Source organism: Odocoileus virginianus, chromosome 11 (assembly GCF_023699985.2).
Source record: "Odocoileus virginianus isolate 20LAN1187 ecotype Illinois chromosome 11, Ovbor_1.2, whole genome shotgun sequence".
NCBI classification, from domain to species: domain Eukaryota; kingdom Metazoa; phylum Chordata; class Mammalia; order Artiodactyla; family Cervidae; genus Odocoileus; species Odocoileus virginianus.
This window is the reverse complement of record NC_069684.1, coordinates 43,877,890-43,897,642: the sequence shown is the minus strand read 5'-3', so window position 1 is coordinate 43,897,642 and position 19,753 is coordinate 43,877,890. Positions and strand designations below refer to the sequence as shown.

At 40.4% G+C, this 19,753-nt stretch overlaps 1 protein-coding gene across 2 annotated transcripts; it reads left to right on the top strand.

Annotated features, from left to right (window-relative positions):
- The first annotated feature begins 8,085 nt into the window (after positions 1 to 8,085).
- Positions 8,086 to 19,546, top strand: CHML (CHM like Rab escort protein). 2 transcript variants are annotated; one of them, XM_070474356.1, is made up of 2 exons: positions 8,086 to 8,441; positions 12,863 to 19,546. In XM_070474356.1, exon 2 carries the CDS (start codon positions 13,187 to 13,189, stop codon positions 15,140 to 15,142), a length of 1,956 nt encoding a protein of 651 aa, XP_070330457.1. In that variant the 5' UTR covers positions 8,086 to 8,441; positions 12,863 to 13,186; the 3' UTR covers positions 15,143 to 19,546. The 2 variants fall into 2 exon arrangements, with proteins under 2 accessions (XP_070330457.1, XP_020767648.2); XM_020911989.2 differs by having other exon boundaries at positions 12,858 to 19,546.
- Positions 19,547 to 19,753: the final 207 nt, after the last annotated feature.

Here is a 19,753-nt window from a genome sequence, read left to right as displayed (position 1 = left end):
GTGTATACACTGCCCAAGAGGAAAGAAAAATGGATAAAGGCCAAGTATGGAAACTGGGCATTACCTTCTCCCCCATATATCTCTTTTCACCTCATTTTGCCTTCCTCAGGATATGCCCTGGAGAGTAAAACTCACATTCATTCTTGCAGCCATACTTGATTGGATACCTGAACTTCTAAAGATGAAAATGTATTTCAGTATCTGACCTTTCTATGACAAATGAAGATAGTTTTTGAGGTCATAGAGAATAAAAATACTTTTTCTTCCTTTATGTATAGTCCTTCAATTAAAATAATAAAGCAAGTCAGTATGAGGAAGAAGTAGTTCCTGACTGAGAAGAAAGTTCTTTCAAGGTATCATTAGTTGAATGAGAAGAAGCTTTCTCTTTGTCTCCTTTCCTCTAATTGCAAGCTCCAATACTCCAACACTATTTAGTGCAATTGCTATTGAATCAAGTTTTCCAATATTTAACTCTTTGTGGGAAGGAGAGATTGTCTAATATCTTATCCACCATGAGCTAACTTCCTATGCTTTAGATGAGTTAACTGAAGTTCATCTTTAAAAACATCTGCAAGACCTTGCATTCAGAAGTGAGTCAGGTAGCCTTGCTGGGTACCTCCAGTTGTAACACTGTCTCCTTAATATTCATCTCTGGCTACTAAAAGAAGGACAAAATAAAACTTTTATGTAGGAAAAAAATCTCCTAATTTCTTTTGTTCCTTCTCTTTTCCCTTTAAAGCTTTCAAAGTATAGGTAGTGACACATGAAGGACCACTTTTCCTACCATTCTCATGCATTCTCATTTTCATCCATCCATTCATTCAGCAGATATTCACTGAACACCTGCTTCATGTTAGATACTATTTTAGGCACTGAGGAAACAACATTGAACAAAAGAGCTTATTGAGCTTTCAGTCTAATGGAGAAGACACACAAACAAGCAAATAGGTAAATAATATGCCAGAAGGTGATAAGTACTCTAAAGAAAAAGAGTAAAAGTATGTTGAGTTGGGGGATAAGTCAAAGGACATGGATGAGGGATCAGAAAAGGACTCATTAATAAAAAGACACCTGGACACAAACCAGAGAGAAGTAAGGTAGCAAGCCATGTGGACAAATGGTAGAAAGGTATTCCAAGAAAAGCATGCATAAAATCCTGATATCAAACTGTGCTTAATATGTCTGAGAAACAACGAAGTAGTCATGTGACTGCGGTGATGTGGTGTGTGAAGAGAAGGTGGGGAGATAACATCAGAGAGTCAGACGTGGAGCTAAATCTGTTGAAGAACAGTCTATACAGTAATCACTAATCTGCTATTGAATAGAATGCTGATATCTGATTCACAATTGAAAAGGATTGTTTCAACTGCTTGTTAGTTGCTCAGTCGTGTCTGACTCTTTGCAACCCCGTGAACTGTAGCCCACTGGGCTCCTCTGTCCATGGGATTTCCCAGGCAAGAGTACTGGAGTGGGTTGCCATTTCCTTCTCCATTCAACTGCTTAGTAGAGATAAGTTGAAGGAGAGAAACAGTAGAAGCAGGAAAACCAACTAGGTGGCAATTTCAGTAATCCAAGTAGGAGATGATAGTGGTTTAGATGAAGATAGGACTAAGATGTCAGGCTGAATGAAGATAGATATGATAGAATTTGCTGATAGATTAGATGGGAATATGATAGCAAGAGAAGAATTAAGAATAATTCCAGGGATTCTTGGAGGACAGAATAGTTACTCACTTCTGGGGAGGAAGTCAGTGGGAGAAGGAGATTTTGAGGAGAAAATTAAGAGTTCAGTTTGAGATGTGTTAAGTTTGAGATGTCTATTAGATAAACAATTGTGGATGTTGAATAGTCAGATATAAAAATCTAGGGTTCAGGGGAGAGCTTAAAAATCATCAGCACTTGCTCTGCTGTGTTTAGTTGCTCAGTCATGTCCAACTCTTTGCAACCCATGGACTGTAGCCTGTAACGCTCCTCCATGGAATTTGCTAGGAAAGAATACTAAAGTGGGCTGGTATTTCCTACTCCAGGGGATCTTCATGACCCAGGGATTGAACCCTTCCTACATTGGTAGGTGGATTCTTTACCACTGGACCCCTGGGAAGCCACCATCAGCACTTCGGTGGTATTCAAAGCCATTGGACTAGATGAGATCTCCTTGAAGAAACAAAAAACTGAGGACAAAACCTTGAGCATGCCACTGTTCAGAGGTCAGAGTGATCAGGAAGAACCACTGATGGAAACTAAGTAGGAGTGGCCGGTGAAGTAGAGGAGTCAAGAGAAAGCAGAAACCAATTTCAGAAACCAAGAGGAGAAAGTGTTTTGAAAAGGAAGGAGATGTTGGAAAGACTAATAGTTTACTCAATAAAGAAATTCAGCTGTAGGTGCAAAGAGAACTGACATTCAGAACTTGAAGGTATGCCAGATTTTCTTTAAAAAAAAAAAAAGTTCAATTACATTCACTAACTTATGTTTCCTAAGACAGGAAATGGTTTAGATATATTTGGCCAGAATTTCCTCAAGGCATCTTTCTCTTCTCACTGGGGATCAAAGTTTAGACAGGCCTGGGAAAGATGTGCTCGTTGGAGACAGATTACTTGGTTGAGTAAGGGTCGAAGTCTCTCTTAGCTGTCATGTGCATGACACAGAAGGCTAAGGATTATCAGTGATTCCGAACAAGAGTGGCAGATAAAACCTGTCTTCTTGGGGACTTCCCTGGTGGTCCAGTGGCTAAAACTCAGTGATCCCAATGCAAGGGGCCCAGGTTCAATTCCTGGCCAGGGGAGATCCCACATACCGTGACTAAAGATCCTGCTCCAATGCAGCAAAATAAATAAATTAAAATCAAAACACTCCCAAAAGCCTGTTTCCATAGACACTATCATATTTTGGAAAAGATTTGTTTGAAATATAGAGGTTGTAATGAATTAATGCTCCAGTGTGGGAGAATACTAAAATAGACTACTTTCTGTCTCACCAGAGGTTCCAAGGTACAATAGGCTTGAAGAATTCCATTTTTTTTTTTTTTAAAGAAAAAGGGCTATACAGCCCATGAAGGATGATGTACAGAGGCATTGAGAAACCAGTTCTTCACACGTTAGTCTATTCTCTCCTTCAGAAGGCTTAAGAGAAGGCAGGTTCATTACGAGGTTGCTGCTGCTGCTGCTACTGCTGCTGCTAAGTCGCTTCAGTCGTGTCTGACTCTGTGCGATCCCACAGAGGGCAGCCCACCAGGCTCCGCCGTCCCTGGGATTCTCCAGGCAAGAACACTGGAGTGGGCTGCCATTGCCTTCTCCAATGAATGAAAGTGAAAAGTGAAAGTGAAGTCGCTCAGTCGTGTCCACTCTTCACGACCCCACAGACTGCAGCCTACCGGGCTCCTCCGCCCACGGGATTCTCCAGGGAAGAGCACTGGAGTGGGGCACCATTGCCTTCTCCAATGCATGAAAGTGAAGCTGCTCAGTCGTGTCCACTCTTCACGACCCCACAGACTGCAGCCTACCGGGCTCCTCCGCCCACGGGATTCTCCAGGGAAGAGCACTGGAGTGGGGCGCCATTGCCTTCTCTGATGACAAGGCTGAGGAGACCCTTAATGAACGCCTCCAGAGAAGACTTTTAGAGCAGTCATGTGTCCACAGCTTTGGGAGGAGCCCTATTGGAGAAGACTGCCTGGAGGGTCTAGGGGACCCTAATCAGGGTCGGAGAGGGAGAACTAAGGCTCCAGCTGACAGAGAGGCACTGTCCCTGTCAACAGAGTTGTGCGGAAAATATCTCCAGCAACCTCAGGTCCTCTGGAGACTCCACAGATCACCCCAGGAGAGAAAAACGCAGACTGAAAATTTGCATAAGCAGAGGGCACCAACATCAGATGACAACTTTACCAATCAAGGAGGATTTTCCTCAAAATCCCAGAGGGGCCCAGAGCAGCATCAAAGGTGGTGCTTAAGGAAATGGGAGAAGCTGGTTGTTGTTTCCTCCACTCCTACCTCCCCACCCCCGAAAAGTTCTCCAGGCTACAGCATGCTCTGTTTTAGAGGACTGACAGATGAGTTTTCTATGAGTTTTAATGTGTCAGTATTACAATATTCCAGACTTTCTATTACTTGAAACTGATTAGAGAGGCTTTGAGAACTGATAAAATGTCAACCAAGGGCAGTGAAGAATAGGTGGAAAGACAATACTTGAAATGAGTAGTCCAAAGAGAATAAAATTACTTTTTGCTTGCACTGTGCTGGACAAAGGAGCCTGGCAGGCCCCATGGGGTCGAAAAAGAGTGGAACAGGACTTAGTTCACTCAGTAAATTGGTTACATTTGCATATACTTTTCCTACTTTGGGGGAGTGAGATGCAGGCATAATTAGCATATGCTTTTTATTGCATTAGAATATACATCAACAAAATTTACCATTTCAATCATTTTAAATGTACAATTCAGTGGCATTAAGTAATTCACAATTTTGGGCAACCATCTCTACTATCCATTTCCAGAACAACTGCATCACTCCAAACTGAGGTTCTGTACCCATTGACCACTAATTCCCCATTTATTCCTCCCCTCTTGTGACTACTACTCTACTCTCTGTTACTATGAATTTGTCTATTCTAGGTACCTTTTATAAGTGGAATCTATAATATTTGTCCTTTTGTATCAGGCTTACTTCACTCAGCCTAAGGTTTTCAACGTTCATCTATGTTGTAGCATGTATTGGAATTTCATTTATTTCCATTACTGAGTAATATTTCATTGTATGTACATACCACATTTTTTATTCATTTGTCTATTAATGAACATTTGCTTTATTTCCACCTTTTGGCTATTGTGAATAATACTGCTATGAACACTTGTGTACAAATACATGTTCCAGTCCCTGCTTTCAATTCTTTTGGCTATACTTCTAGGAGCAGAATTACTGGATCATTGATAAATGTGCTTAACTTTCAGAGGAACTGCCAAACTGTTTCCACAGTGGCTACACCATTTTTCATTCTCAGTAGTGGCACAGCAGGGTTCTAACTCCTCCACATTCTTTCAATGCTTTCTAGTTTCCTTTTTGTTGCTGTTTTTAGTTTTTTTTATAATAGCCATCCTAGTAGGTCTGAAGTGGTATTTCACTGTGGTTTTGATTTGCATTTTTCTAACAACTAAAGACCCTTTATTTTAAATTTTATTTAAATTTTAATTAAAAGATGCTCCCAGGAAGGAAAACTATGACAAACCTAGACAACAAATTAAAAAGCAGAGACATCACTTTGTAACAAAGGTCTATGTTGTCAAAGCTATGGTTTTTCCAGTAGTCCTATATGGATGTGACTATCAAGAAAACTAAGTGCAGAACTGATGCTTTCAAATTGTGGTGCTGGAGAAGACTCTTGAGAGTCCCTTGGACAGCAAGGAGATCAAACCAGTCAATCCTAAAGGAAATCAACCCTCAATATTCACTGGAAGGACTGATGCTGAAGCTCCAATACTTTGAGCACCTGATGCAAAGAGTCAATTCATTGAAAAAGACACTGATGATGGAAAAGACTGAAGGCAAAAGGAGAAGGAGGTGGCAGAGGATGTGAATTGGCTAGCTAGCATCACTGACTCAATGGACATGAATTTGAGAAAACTTCAGGAGACAGTGGAGAACAAAGGAGCCTGGCATGCTATAGTCCATTTCCTTCCATGGTTTCCATTTCCTTCTCCCTGGGATCTTCCCTACCCAGGGATCAAACCTGTGTCTCTTTCATCTTCTGCATTAGGAATTGGATTCTTTACAACTAGTGCCATCTGAGAAACCCCAAGTATAATAGATAACCTTAACAATTCATAGTATTATAAAAACAAATCTACCAAAATTCTTAAACATTTGCCAAAAGCCTCTTATTCTTTTTTTCCTTCACTATTATTCCTCTTACATTGGCATTGCCTTGGACTTTAAAGCCAAAGTCATTTTACTAAAATAGCCAAGAACCTGAGGCCAATCACTGCTCACCTACTTCCCTGCCCTTATTTTGCAATTCTCATTCCATTCCAGCCAGCCACATTGGTTTCTTTATTTTTCCTCCAATATGTCAAGCATGGACCCATTCCATTACATCTACCCTGTGCCTGTTATACTCAGGGTGGCTATGTGTAACCATGCTATATAAAATAACAAACTCTGCCCTCCCTCCCAAATACCCTTTATCTGCTTTCAGTTCAGTCACTCAGTTGTGACCCCATGGACTGCAGCACGCCAGGCTTCCCTGTCCATCACCAACACTTGGAGCTTACTCAAACTCATGTCTATTGTGTCGGTGATGCCATCCAACCATCTCATCCTCTGTCATCCCCTTCTCCTCCTGCCTTCAATCTTTCTCAGCATCACGGCCTTTCCCAATGAGTGAGTTCTTCGCACCAGGTGGCCAAAGTATTGGAGCTTCAGCTTCAGCACCAGTCCTTCCAATGAATATTCAGGACTGATTTCCTTTAGGAATTAAAGATAATTAGGAATTATCTGCCTTATTTATCTTCTAAAATTTTAATGTATTTATTTGTTTTTGGCTGTGCTGGGTCTTCACTGCGGTGTGAGCAGGGGCTGCTCTGTAGTTGCAGGGCTCACTAGTTGTGGCTCCCAGGCTCTAAAGCAAGGGCTCAATAGCTGTGGCACACAGTGTTAATTGCTGAGGCATGAGGGATCTTCCCCCACCAGGAATCCAACCCTTGTCTCCTGCATTGGCACCACTGAGCTACCAGGAAAGCCCTGCCTTATTTTTCTTAATGCCACATTTCACAACACTATATATGTACTTAGTTGATAATTGTCTGTTCTCCCAACACCACCACAATGTAAAGTTTATGAGCAGGACTCAGCACCAATGAATGAATGAATGCTTTAGGGAAAAATATGAGTCCTTCTTCATTCACTCAACTAATATTTATTGAGACCTTACTGTAGACTAGGCAGTAAACATAGTCAACATTAAATATATATAACTTGTTAAACAGTTGCATAAATCTAAAATACAAAATTATATGTTTTTTGTTTGTTTGTTTGTTTTTTAAGAAGTGGGTGGGTTAATCTCACAGGTAAGTCCAGACTGGAAGCCTTAAGGACAAATCAAGATTTTGAGGGCAGAGCACACTGCCCCTCAGCTATTGCTCAATGCACCATGATGGAGAGCAACCCTGCCCTGACGATTAGACCTTACCTCCAAAACACTTGTAATGGGAGTTCACTGACCCTACTCATTCTCAACCGATCCTTTGAATAGAGGTGGGAGGAGGCATACACCTTCGTGGAGGGCAAGTCCTTTGCCCTTGCGCAGACACTGTGCAGGCCAGCGGTGCCCAGGACAGTCTGCGGGTCTGGATAGTGACTGCATCCTCCTTGGGCCCTTTTGTGGTTTGCGTAGAGGCAGTGGTGCAGCCCTGTAATGACTGATCGGTTCACAGACCTGTGTTTAACTTGCCATCTATTTTCACAGTATAAAAGGTCAGAGGAAGTGTTCTGCTTCAAACACAGAGACCACCTCTTCACCTGCTAGATGTGGTGCGGAGCTGGCAGGTGGCCGCAGCGAGGGCCTTAGTGACGGGGTGTATCCATTTCCACTGCAGGGAGAACACGAAGGACAATATGAGCAGGCCTGGGGTGCTGCCTGGGTTTGCATTAAATGTGCGACACCATTTGGCAGTGGTTCCTAACAGCTTCCTGGGAGGGAAGAAGCCAAGGCTAGGGGTCGCTCGTGTAACCCCCTCGTGAGCACGTGGTGGGCCAGAAATCCATAAATGTTCTGAACAAGTGAGTGAGCGGTGAACGCCAAGAGGTCTTCCGGCTGGGCTGGGGGAGGGGTGGGGATGCGAAGTGAGGAGCCACCGAGGTCGATCTCCCTTCCGGCTCTCACGGACTGGGAGAGCTGGAGCCGGAATACAGGTTGGGGAGGGAGAAAAGGGCCGAGAGCGCGCGGACTCAGTTAAGACTGCGACAGGGGGCGGGATTAGAGGTGCGCCGGGATGGGCGGGGCTACAAGGCGAGTCGGGGCGGGACTACAGTGGCGGGAAGGGGCGGGGTTACGAGGCGCGCCGGGGGCGGGGTCTAGTGCCACAGGGCGCCCTGCGCCCGGCCCAGAACCAAGCGCGCCGGCGCCGGTCGAGCCGGCGGGGAGGCGCGGCGGCGGCAGCCGGAAGGGCGGGGTAGTCAAGCCTCACCCCGCCTGTCAGCGAGTGCGCCTACGAGCGCAGGGTGCTTTTGCTCGGCTCCGTGGGGCTTCCGGGCGTGGGCAGCAATCTGCTAGTGCTCGTCGTCTACCTCAAGTTACCGCGGCTCCGCAACCCCGCCCGCCACCTCCTGCTCCACGTCAGCCTCGGCGATCTGCTACCGTCCGTCCTCCGGGCCGCGCTGGCTTTCTCGTTCGCCCTGAGGGGCAGCAGGGTGGGGAGCACCACGATGGGCGAGTGGGCTTCGGCAACAGCCTGTGAGGTGAGTGATCCGGGCGGACCTCCCTCCCGCTCCTGCTCCCGGCCCCGCCCCCTCTCGTTTCGGGTCTCAGCCTTGCGGCGGGGCTCCCCTGACTTCACCTCCCACTGACCTCTATTCCTCTGACCTCCCCTCCTGCCCAGCCCCGACTTCTCTCTCGTGATCTCACCGTCCCCCCAATCTCACCCCCTCCGCCCACCTCTCCTCCTCCCCCGCTGACCTCGTCCTCACGCGCTTGCTCTTTCCCGGTGCTCACCAGGCCCCACGCCCACCCAAACCCCAGCCTGTCTGCAGCCCCGGCTCCCCAGTGGCCCCAGTTCCTCCATACCCCATCTCTGGTCGCTGTCCTGCTCCTCTACTTCTCTGCTTTCTGTCTCCACATTTAATTCAACAGGGCACGAGACAGTAGCTTATACACTTTGAGGAAAGAAATTAAGGTCCGTGGGGTTAAGAGATTTCAAGGGCAAAAGTGATTGACTTGTGAAAGTTCGGAGATGGTGATGAGATCTAATCCCTATATTAATTTTCTAAAATGAGAGGTATAAACCTAACATAGTCGCGATGTGTAAATTCTTCTTAAAAAATTTGCCCATCACCAGTTGTAAACCTTTGACTGCTTCCTAGGAAGTGAGATAGTTTTATTCAGGTCCTCAGAATGCACATTGGCATATACCCTATTAGCTATTTTTTCTGTGTTTTCTTCCTTATAGTTTCCAGCACACGAAAGTCTCAGGTGAGATTGCAAATGGATGAGAGAATCCCAACTCAAAATGAACATATAATTAGCTGTGAAACCAGTAGGTTTCATTAAAATAGAACTTGATGATACAGTACTCTTAATCCAGATGCAAGATTTAAGTCTCACTGACACTTGGCATTTTGAGGGATGAACCACCCAGCATTTCATTGAAGACATTATTTTCTAAGGTTGGAAAAGAAATTATCATTTTGTATGTGCTCCAGAAATTTCATTTGTACAAAAGTTTGAAATAGAAATGTATATTTCTCAGGTCTTAAATTTCCTTTAAAAAAAAATCCTGAAATTCATTGATAATTCATTACTGCTTTCATCTTGGCAAGCTTACAAGAATAAGATCTTTGTAGCATTATCAATGGCACCCCACTCCAGTTCTCTTGCCTGGAAAATCCCATGGACGGAGGAGCCTGGTAGGCTGCAGTCCATGGGGTCGCTAAAGAGTTGGACATGACTGAGCGACTTCACTTTTCTTTTCACTTTCATGCATTGGAGAAGAAAATGACAACCCACTCCAGTGTTCTTGCCTGGAGAATCCCAGGGATGAGGGAGCCTGGTGGGCTGCGGTCTGTGGGGTCGCATAGAGTTGGACACAACTGAAGTGACTTAGCAGCAGCAGCATTATCAAGAGTATTTTCTTATTCACCAACCTTCTATGTGATGACAAACCCTGATATTATATTTGTTATGATTCCTTTTTTATATGTTGAGGGACACAAGAAAATGTCATAGAAATCATAATTTTATTTGATTGTCTCAATGATTCTAATATTCTACTACTACCTACCCCTTCCCCAATAAACACTTAAAGTTCTTATCTTCAAGAAGTGCATTTTCTGTGCTGGGAAATTCAGTTTCTATTCTAACTCAGTGCCTGGGAGTTTGGAAACAGGGGTATGTTGAGTTTTTTATTAGTACCAGCATTTGCTTTCTTCCTCATCCCTTCTATCTTGTGGCCTCAACCTACTGTATCTCCTTTTCTCTTCCATCCTCTTCCTCCCTCTTCATCCCTGCTCCATTCCCACCCCAATCTGAAAGGATTTTCTAAGACTGCTAGAAATGTTCATCACACAGTATTTTGCCTGACCACTGTTTTCTTTTTCTGGGCATTTAGTTAGTACTTTCAACAATGACTTTAACCTGCTTTTAAGTTAGAGGTGGAAACGCTGGGACAGAACCTTCTGAGTTTTGTTCAAGCCCTGGGAGACAGATCAATATTGGATTATGATAGAGCTGAAAACATTTTTGTTGTTTAATTGCTCAGTTGTGTTTGACTCTTTGTGACCCCATGGACTGTAGCCCACCAGGCTTCTCTGTCTATGGGATTTCCCAGGCAAGAATACTGGAGTGGGTTGCCACAATCCCAGGGGATCTTCTCAACCCAGGGATGGAACCTGTGTCTCCTGCGTTGACAGGCAGATTCTGGAGTAAATCCCAAACATTGTGCTTCTAGGTAAGAGTTAAAGATAAAAAGAGGGAGGGTGCTTTCCTCATTGTTAGCCCTAAGCAAGAACTAACTAACCCTGGAGTAGAGAAGGACAGGACATTCTAAAATATCAAAAGTGACTGCTTACTTCAGAGGCTTCTAGAGAGGCTGCTCTGTCAAGTGGAAAGACCACTGGCCTGATGGCATGAGCATGGGTCCCACTCAATCCTGTGGCTAACCCATCATGTGGACTCTCCCAGTCACTTAATCTCTCCAGCCATCAGTTCTCTTACCTAGGGTTACAGGGTAATTGAGCTCAATGTTCTTTAAGGTTGTCCTGTCCTGCCTTATATTACGAGAATTCCTTTGATACCTGTAGGTTAGGAGGTGGCTGGTTTCAGCACTTATGGCTTATATCCTCTCTCTTACTCCCAACCCTCTGCTATATCCCCTTCTAAGCCCAAAATAGGTACATACTATGGTTACGCTTCTTCACATACCCTCATGAGTTCTGTCTTCCTCTCCAAACCCTGCAGGAAGAAAGCAGAATAAGTAATTCACATATATATATGAGTAGGCCAGGCAACCACTTCATTCTGTGCTCAATTCCTGGTTTCTTAGGGAATGCTGAAAGCAAGTGGAATCCCTAATATTCTTCAGTCAGAGGCTTTGATCAGACAAGACAATGAAGATTGCCATCTCACTTAAACTGAACTGTCAATTCAGTGAATTAGTCACTTTAAGTTCCAATTGAATGGCTTGTTATATGGGTATCCAGGATAATTAGTCATCTCAGCCTAGGCAGGCCCAGTATGCACTGATCCAGGTTTCAGTAAGTGTAGCAGTAGGAAAAATCAGAGCTCAAGAAACTCACTCTTACCGTGCAATGATGAGTGATAGAAAGGCCTCCACACATGTGGTATTTGTAATACTTCAGCCTAAGAACTTCCAGGTGAGTAGGCCTTTCAGCCCTTTTGCTATTGTACCTCTGGCCACACCTCTCACCACGAAGGTGTTCTGCACATGGAATGCAACCAGAATGATGCGACAGATTAACAGCAGAGACTTTCTTTACTACCACCTCCTACCCCTTCAAAAATAAGAGCAACAAACAACATGCTAATCTTGGCAGAGGACGTTTAGACAGACCTTTATCTCGAGATGAAGAGATTCAGTGTCAGAGCTAGGGTCTCACAAAAATACACGTCACCCTATGTTGACATGGGTTTTAGAAGCAGTACTTCAGTCACTCAGTTGTGTCCGACTCCTTGTGACCCCGTGGACTGCAGCACGCCAGGCTTCCCTATCCTTCGCTATTTCCCAGAGTTTGCTTACTCATGTCCATTAAGTCATTAATGCCATCCAACCATCTCATCCTCTGTCGTCCCCTTCTTCTCCTGCCCTCAATCTTTCCCAGCATCAAGATCTTTTCCAATGAGTCAGCTGTTTTTATCAGGTGGCCAAAGTATTGGAGCTTCAGCTTAAGCATCAGTCCTTCCAATGAAGTAGATGTTATTTTATATTGCAGTGTTTTAACATATGGACCCAGGACTTTTCCTTTTTAACTTACACCTAAAAAACACACCTGTGCATATGCACATTTATATAAGGATTTCTTACAAATACGTTTTCAGTAGACTGATTCTTTTATATACCTAAACATTTTAATATGCTAGTTATTTTATTGAATTAATCCTCTTCTGATTATAGCAGTGGCCCATTCAATTGAAATAGTTTCATGTTGTTCCCATAAGAACCTAAGGGTGGGTGGGGCATGAGAAAGTCTTCTATTCATTTTTCTTAGAAGCATCCAGAGACAGTATGGGCCACAGAAATATGCATAATCACAGCAGCATGCACATAGTATATAGTATGTTTCCATAAACACAGTGGAGCCACATGTTACTTGCAATTTAATCTCCTAGTTGTGTACCATTTATTCAAATACTTAAAACCAAAAGTTATAGAATTGTATTATGCCAATTTTTTATTTTGGGGGGATGTTGTTATATCCATTCTTCATTGTTGAATTGCCTGACTTGCAGGAGTCTATATCTTTTGCTTATTTTCAAGAAGTTAGAAAAAAACATGTGAGAAAGCATGTAATGACTTGCTTTAGTAGAATTTTATGTCCTGATATCAGGTCGTGCTCCATAGGATTATAATTATTGATGCTTGAAAATACTATTCTCTTAGTATTGTTTATAATTGTATTCTTTCTTGAATTTTCTCCTTTCAGAGCAGAATTCCATTCACAAATGCATATGTGATACATTTTGACATTCGCTGCTAAGATGAAACACAGAAATGAACACCATATACTTGTTTTATTATTCTCAGATATTGGATGTACTTTATCATGGTTTTATGCTACTGACCTATAAGAAAATAATACTAAAAAAGGGTAGCAGTAGAATACCTGGGACCTGCAACTTCAGTATTTCTGGGATGATCTGGAATATCACAAGGAGAGATTTTATTACAGCATATTCACACCTTCTCTGAACCCTCAGCCCAGATTCATACACATTTTCTTCATTAGAAGTTGTCACCAGACACTTTTCCAGGATGGCCAACAGTCTCCCAACAGAGTTTGATGTGATAGTGATGGGGACAGGTCTGCCTGAATCCATCCTTGCCGCTGCATGTTCCAGAAGTGGTCAAAGGGTTCTGCATCTTGATTCAAAAAGTTACTATGGGGGAAACTGGGCTAGTTTCAGCTTTCCAGGATTGCTGTCCTGGTTGAAGGAACATCGGCAAAACAGTGACACTGGGGAAGAAAGCCCTGCTGCATGGCAAGACATGATCCATGAAACAGAAGAAGCCATCCCTCTTTGCAAGAAGGATGAAACCATTCAACACGCTGAAGTTTTTTGTTATGCCAGTCAGGGCATGGATGGCAATATTGAAGAGCTTGATGCTCTGCAGAAAAATCCTTCCTGTGTAGCATCTAGTACCCTCATAAAACCTCTGAATTCTGCATGCTTGTCTGAGGAAACACACTCATCACACGTTACTAGCTATGAAGTGCCTACACAAGACACTCCAAAAAACAATGAAGAAATAACTGATACAGCAGAAGCTTCTGTGAAAGAAGAATATTGTGGGTATCATACTTATAAACACACAGTTTCAGATGGCACTAAAGATGAAATCAAACCTGCATTGGAAGACAACAGTGTGCCACCAAAGAGAAAGAGGATTACTTACTCTCAAATAGTTAAAGAAGGCAGGAGGTTTAATATTGATCTGTCATCGAAGCTGCTTTATTCTCAAGGACTGTTAATTGATCTGTTAATCAAATCAAATGTTAGTCGTTACGCAGAATTTAAAAATGTCACTAGGATTCTTGCATTTCGAGAAGGAAAAGTAGAGCAGGTGCCTTGTTCCAGAGCAGATGTCTTTAATAGCAAAGAGCTCAGTATGGTTGAAAAGAGGATGCTAATGAAATTTCTTACGTTTTGTTTAGATTATGAACAACATCCAGAGGAATACCAAGCTTTCACACAATGCTCATTTTCAGAGTACTTGAAAACCAAAAAATTAACCCCCAGCCTCCAACATTTTATACTTCACTCGATTGCCATGACGTCAGAATCATCTTGCACTACAGTAGATGGCCTTAAAGCAACAAAAAACTTTCTTCAGTGTCTTGGACGGTTTGGCAACACTCCCTTTTTATTTCCCTTATATGGCCAAGGCGAAATTCCCCAGTGTTTCTGCAGGATGTGTGCAGTTTTCGGTGGAATATATTGTCTTCGCCATAAAGTACAATGCCTTGTAGTTGACAGAGAATCTGGAAGATGTAAAGCAATTATAGATCACCTTGGTCAAAGGATCAATGCTAAATATTTCATTGTGGAGGATAGTTACCTGTCTGAGGAAACATGTTCGAGTGTGCAGTACAAGCAGATCTCCAGGGCAGTGCTCATTACGGATCAGTCTGTCCTAAAGACAGATTCAGATCAGCAGATTTCCATTTTGACAGTACCTCCGGTGGAACCAGGAGCGCATGCTGTCCGAATCACTGAATTGTGTTCTTCAACCATGACATGCATGAAAGACACCTACCTGGTACATCTGACCTGTTCATCTTCCAAAACAGCAAGAGAAGATTTAGAATCAGTGGTGAAGAAATTATTCACCCCGTATTCTGAGACAGAAGTAGACCAGGAAGAACTTCCAAAGCCAGAACTCTTGTGGGCTCTTTATTTTAACATGAGAGATTCCTCGGGAGTCAGCCGAAGCTCTTATAGTGGCTTGCCTTCCAACGTTTATGTCTGCACTGGGCCTGACTGTGGACTCGGAAGTGAGCATGCCGTCAAGCAAGCTGAAACACTCTTCCACGAGATCTTTCCAAGTGAAGAATTCTGCCCCCCACCTCCAAATCCGGAAGACATTTTCTTTGACAGTGATGAAAAGCCAGCAGAGCCTCTTGGAACCAATAATATAATAATGGCCAAACTAGAATCCTCTGAAGGGAGCAAAAACCTAGAAAGTTCAGGGAAGCACCTTCAAAACTAGAACGAAAAAAAACAAACTGGAAATGCTACTTTGGGTCTTTGTCCTGGCATCAGAATATTCTCATTTAAAGGACAGTTTCCTGTATGAGTAATTAGATGTGTTTATATGATGAATGCCATGCAGATGTTGTTTATAATTCTCTTTGTGACTTTCAGTCATTGGATGCCTTTGTTAACCTATCAGTAACTGATTTATTGGTTATTGGACTTGCTTTTGTTTCAGAATGGGCTCCATGACCCAGAATTAGATTTATTTTAGTACTGGGTATATATGTGAAAGTTCCATGTGAGCAGTGGTGCTTAAAGGAAAATGATATTAAATCTGCTGATTACCTTCAAATTTCATTATTGTCTACAGAATGGTGGTATCTAAAGAATATCTTAATTATTTTTACAGCTATTACAGTTGCTACCACCTCTGAGTAGTGAAACACACACAGAGGAAATTATGTGGGTCTTTTGTTTATAATATAAACATATAGATATGGTGGCAGCAATAGCAACTAATGCAAGTGCCAATGTGATAAAATATGTTTGTAATTGTTGGAAGAATAGTTTTGCATGATCTTTTATTTGTGAAGGTGATGTTTAGAATGCATCTTGCAGTTTAATTCTCCTGCTTGACCCTTGTAATCAATGAGGTAGTGATGTCACCCCAGTCTTATACATTGGAAAAAGTCAGAGAGTTCAGTTAGTAGTTGCAAAGCTCATTCTTGGGAGGTTTGGTCCAGAGAAAATCTAGGGGGAAAGATTAGTTCTGGTTCAATACTTTAGAAAATTTCTGCAGAGCACTGCTCTGGCACCTAAAAGAAAAGAACTTCTAAGTAATTCAGGCTAAAGAAAAAATAAACTGCTCCAGGAAAAGATATTTCAGAATGCCTGTTCTGAAATTGCTAAGGGGAAACTGAGTGAAGCATTTTTAACCTAGGATTACAGATGGTTTTAAAAATCCATCTGTGAGTAGATTTCCCAAGATTTCTCAATGAAAGTGAAGCACACCATTTTGTTGGCCCCACCACTTTAATTAGTAACACTGCAGTTGTTAGGAGTAAATCAGAGGAAGCTTTGCCATGTCCCTTTGGCTGTGTCCCAGCAAGTAACAAGGTGGACACCTTCATAATCATCTCCTGCCTCTTAGCTGTTATCTAGAAGATAGAAACATTTTTTTCCAGAACCACCAGAAGTTATAAAGCTGCTTATATTCTAGCAGGGCAAGCTTGTGGAACTGTCAGAAGAAGTAAACTTCCTTCCTAAGTCACCATTTCCATTCCTCAGACAGAGAATGATAATCCTGTAGGAAATAAGCCCTTTAATTACAATTTTTTGCCCTAGCACAGAGCATTTACTATGTGCTACGCACTTATTGTACTCTCTCATTGTAGTTTCTCAACAACTCTGTGAGGCAGATAATACATTTTCAGAGAGGAAATAAAGACAATAATTCACTCTGAGTTGGGTTTGTGGCAGAGCCAACATTGAAATCCAGGCTTTCATGATTTCAAAATCTTTCAACTAATGTTAACTATTAGAAGAGTGTAGGCACTGAAGGAGGAAGAAAAGATTACTGGCTCATGAGAACCAGTCCAGCATTGCTAGTGAAGCAAAGTAGGCAGACTTCTCAGCTTATTACTGAGTCAGAGAAATAGGAAAGTAAAGATTAATTTAAAATACATGTAACTTAGAGCTGTGGATCTCACTGAAGTAGAATTTGTCTAAGCTTTAACACAATTATTCTTTTTAATTTATCTTTTGATTATGATGTTATAAGAAGTAACATGTTACTAGGGCAAAATATGCTCTAAATAGACTTTTGTTGCTCTTCTATATGTGAGGAAAATGAAACAAGAACAATTTAAGTAAATTTCAACTTACTGAAGTAGAGAAGTCATGGATTGATATATGTATATTTTGAATCTGTTATTGCAAATATGTTATTGGTTGGCTTCTAGGCTTATACTTATCAAAACAACTGAAATGTCTGAAATAGACTGAAAAATTAGTTATTAAAATGTAAAAGAATTTGAGATATTAAATTAAATGGAAGTGAAAGTAATCCAGATCTATTGAAAATATTTTAATTTCAATATGAGGAATATTTTTATTCATAAGAATTTGAGAATATCAATGAGATGTTGCAAAAGATGATAGAACCACAGTAATAGAAACAGGAAAATGTTAGATTAGATAAAATAAGGGTTTTAAAAACTAACAAATGAACTTATTACTTTCCTACTTGAATACAGATAAATTGGAAATAAAATATTGTTACCAAAGAAAAGCATTTTAAAAATTAGAGGAGAGTATAATTTTCTTTTCATTCTTTTTTTTTTAAGATTTATTTTAAAATCTTTATTTTAAAGATTTATTTTATTTTTTGATGTGGACCATTTTTTTAAAGCCTTACTGAATTTGTTACAATATTGCTTCCTTTTTATTTTTTGGTTTTTTGGCTGTGAGGCATACAAGTGGGATATTAGCTCCCCAACCAGAAATTGAACTCACACCTCCTGCATTGGAAGGAAAGTCTTAACTGCTGGATCACTAGGGAAGTCCCAGACTAGTATAATTTTCTGAGAAATCCATTTTACTCTTATGGGCTTATTGGTGAACTTTTTCAAATGTTCAAAGAATAAATAATATCTATGTACCAGAAAGATGATGTACTAACACTTGCATTTTGAAGTTAATATGGCCTCACTACTAGGAGGAAAACATTTTGAAAAGGGTCTCATCTGAACAAATGCAAAATATTAGCAAATGAAAAATAGTTATTTACTGTCACTCAGAATTATGTGATTAGTGTTCAACAGAATAACCATTAAATCAATATCAACAGAACAAAGTAAAAATTCAAAGTGTATTAATATTAATAAAAATTTTTATTTATCTCTGTTAATGACTTTGTTGGTTTCTCATTGTGATAAGTAATTATTAAAACCAAGAACTTATATCATTCCTGTTAGGGAAAAATAAGAAACAATTCTCAACCAGAAATTAAATAATCTTGGCACTATTTTTTATATATAGCTGAAGAAAACTCATCATTGTAATAAATCCTTAATAAGCATATGTAAATGAGAAAAATAAGCACAAATATTTTCTATTAACATGGCTTTTAAACTAGTGAGACCTGTAGTATCATAAACATCAAAGACTAATTCAGAAAATTGCAGGATATATAGCATTTAAAAATTAATCTTATTTCTAGATTCCAACAATTTAAAGTGTTTGGGTATTAGTATATGCAAGCCATTTAAAGAAAGTTACACAACTATGTTGGGATAAATTAAGAAAGATGCTTATGTAGAAGCAGACTGAAGGAACTACATTCTAGTATAATGGAAGGGAAGTAAATAGGAAATCTGAAAACCAAAATTGTAGTCCTCACTTAACTACTTACAGTTGTATAATCATGGAAAAATCATGCCTACTTTTCATTTCATCATCTATAAAGTAGAGATAATGTTTTCAGAATTATTGTGAGGATTAATGTAAATAAAATTATGTCCAAAGAACTGGCAATAAGGTGAAGTTAGTATGTTAATTTGCTACACTTCCACTTAACATGGATGGATGGATGATTTATATAATTTGACAGAATTATTATAGTTTAGGCTAATAAGCAAGCAAAGATATGCCTTTTTAACTTAGGAGGAAAAAGGGATTCTTGCATTCCAAGAGATGGGGTAAAACCTACCTGCATTATACAAGGATAAAGTACTCTGTTTTTTAAAAGGTAAATGCAAATCCATAAGGCTTACTAGGCAAGTTTATGAAAGAATTAAGTTCAAACAAGAAGATAACAAATAGAAGTCAATTCTTAGAATGGTATTCAGATTTCCTAATGTCAAAAATGCAAACTAAGCAACTTTGACATAGTTCATGCAAAAAAATTTTAATTGCATGTATCCTCGTACCAGTAGCATTATTATATTAGTTTTTTGAAGAACTATTTAGAAAAATATAAGAACCCTATAACCACTCTGTCTTTTGATAGATCTAACTCACTCTGAGTAGCATATGCCCAGGAAAATATTTTAAAAGAAAAAAAGGCTATTTGTATAAAGATATTTCTAGTGAGTGCATTCATTTGAATTTTTAAAAGAGCCCTGTAATTGGGAACTGGATAAGTAAATTTTCATGTATTACTATTGCTTTCATAGATTGTTATATAGCCATTAATAGTATTGATATATGTAAAACTGTATGGGAAATGTTTAAATGAGCCTCGAAAGTGTTAAGTTATTGTATTTACTGATTGTGTAAAAATTAAGGTCTCTACTTTGGAAAGAATCAGAATAAAGCATTGTAATTAGAGTTTAATGTTAAGAGGCTCTTTTTTTCTATAAAATATTGATGTGTGAAATAAAAAATAAAAGATTAATTGATAAAATGGTTTACTGGATTGGAGACAATATTGATTTCTTGGAAACTTCTAAAATTCTCCTTTAAATTAATATATATTTAAATGTTAGTGTCAAAAGATAATCTTCAAAAGCATGGACAGAAAGTTTTCCAACTCTTGTGGTCAAGGTGGATTTTGTGTCTTTTGTATCTTTTCTTAGTTGCCCAGCATTAAGGTGTACTTTGACTATAGATAGACTTTTTTTTT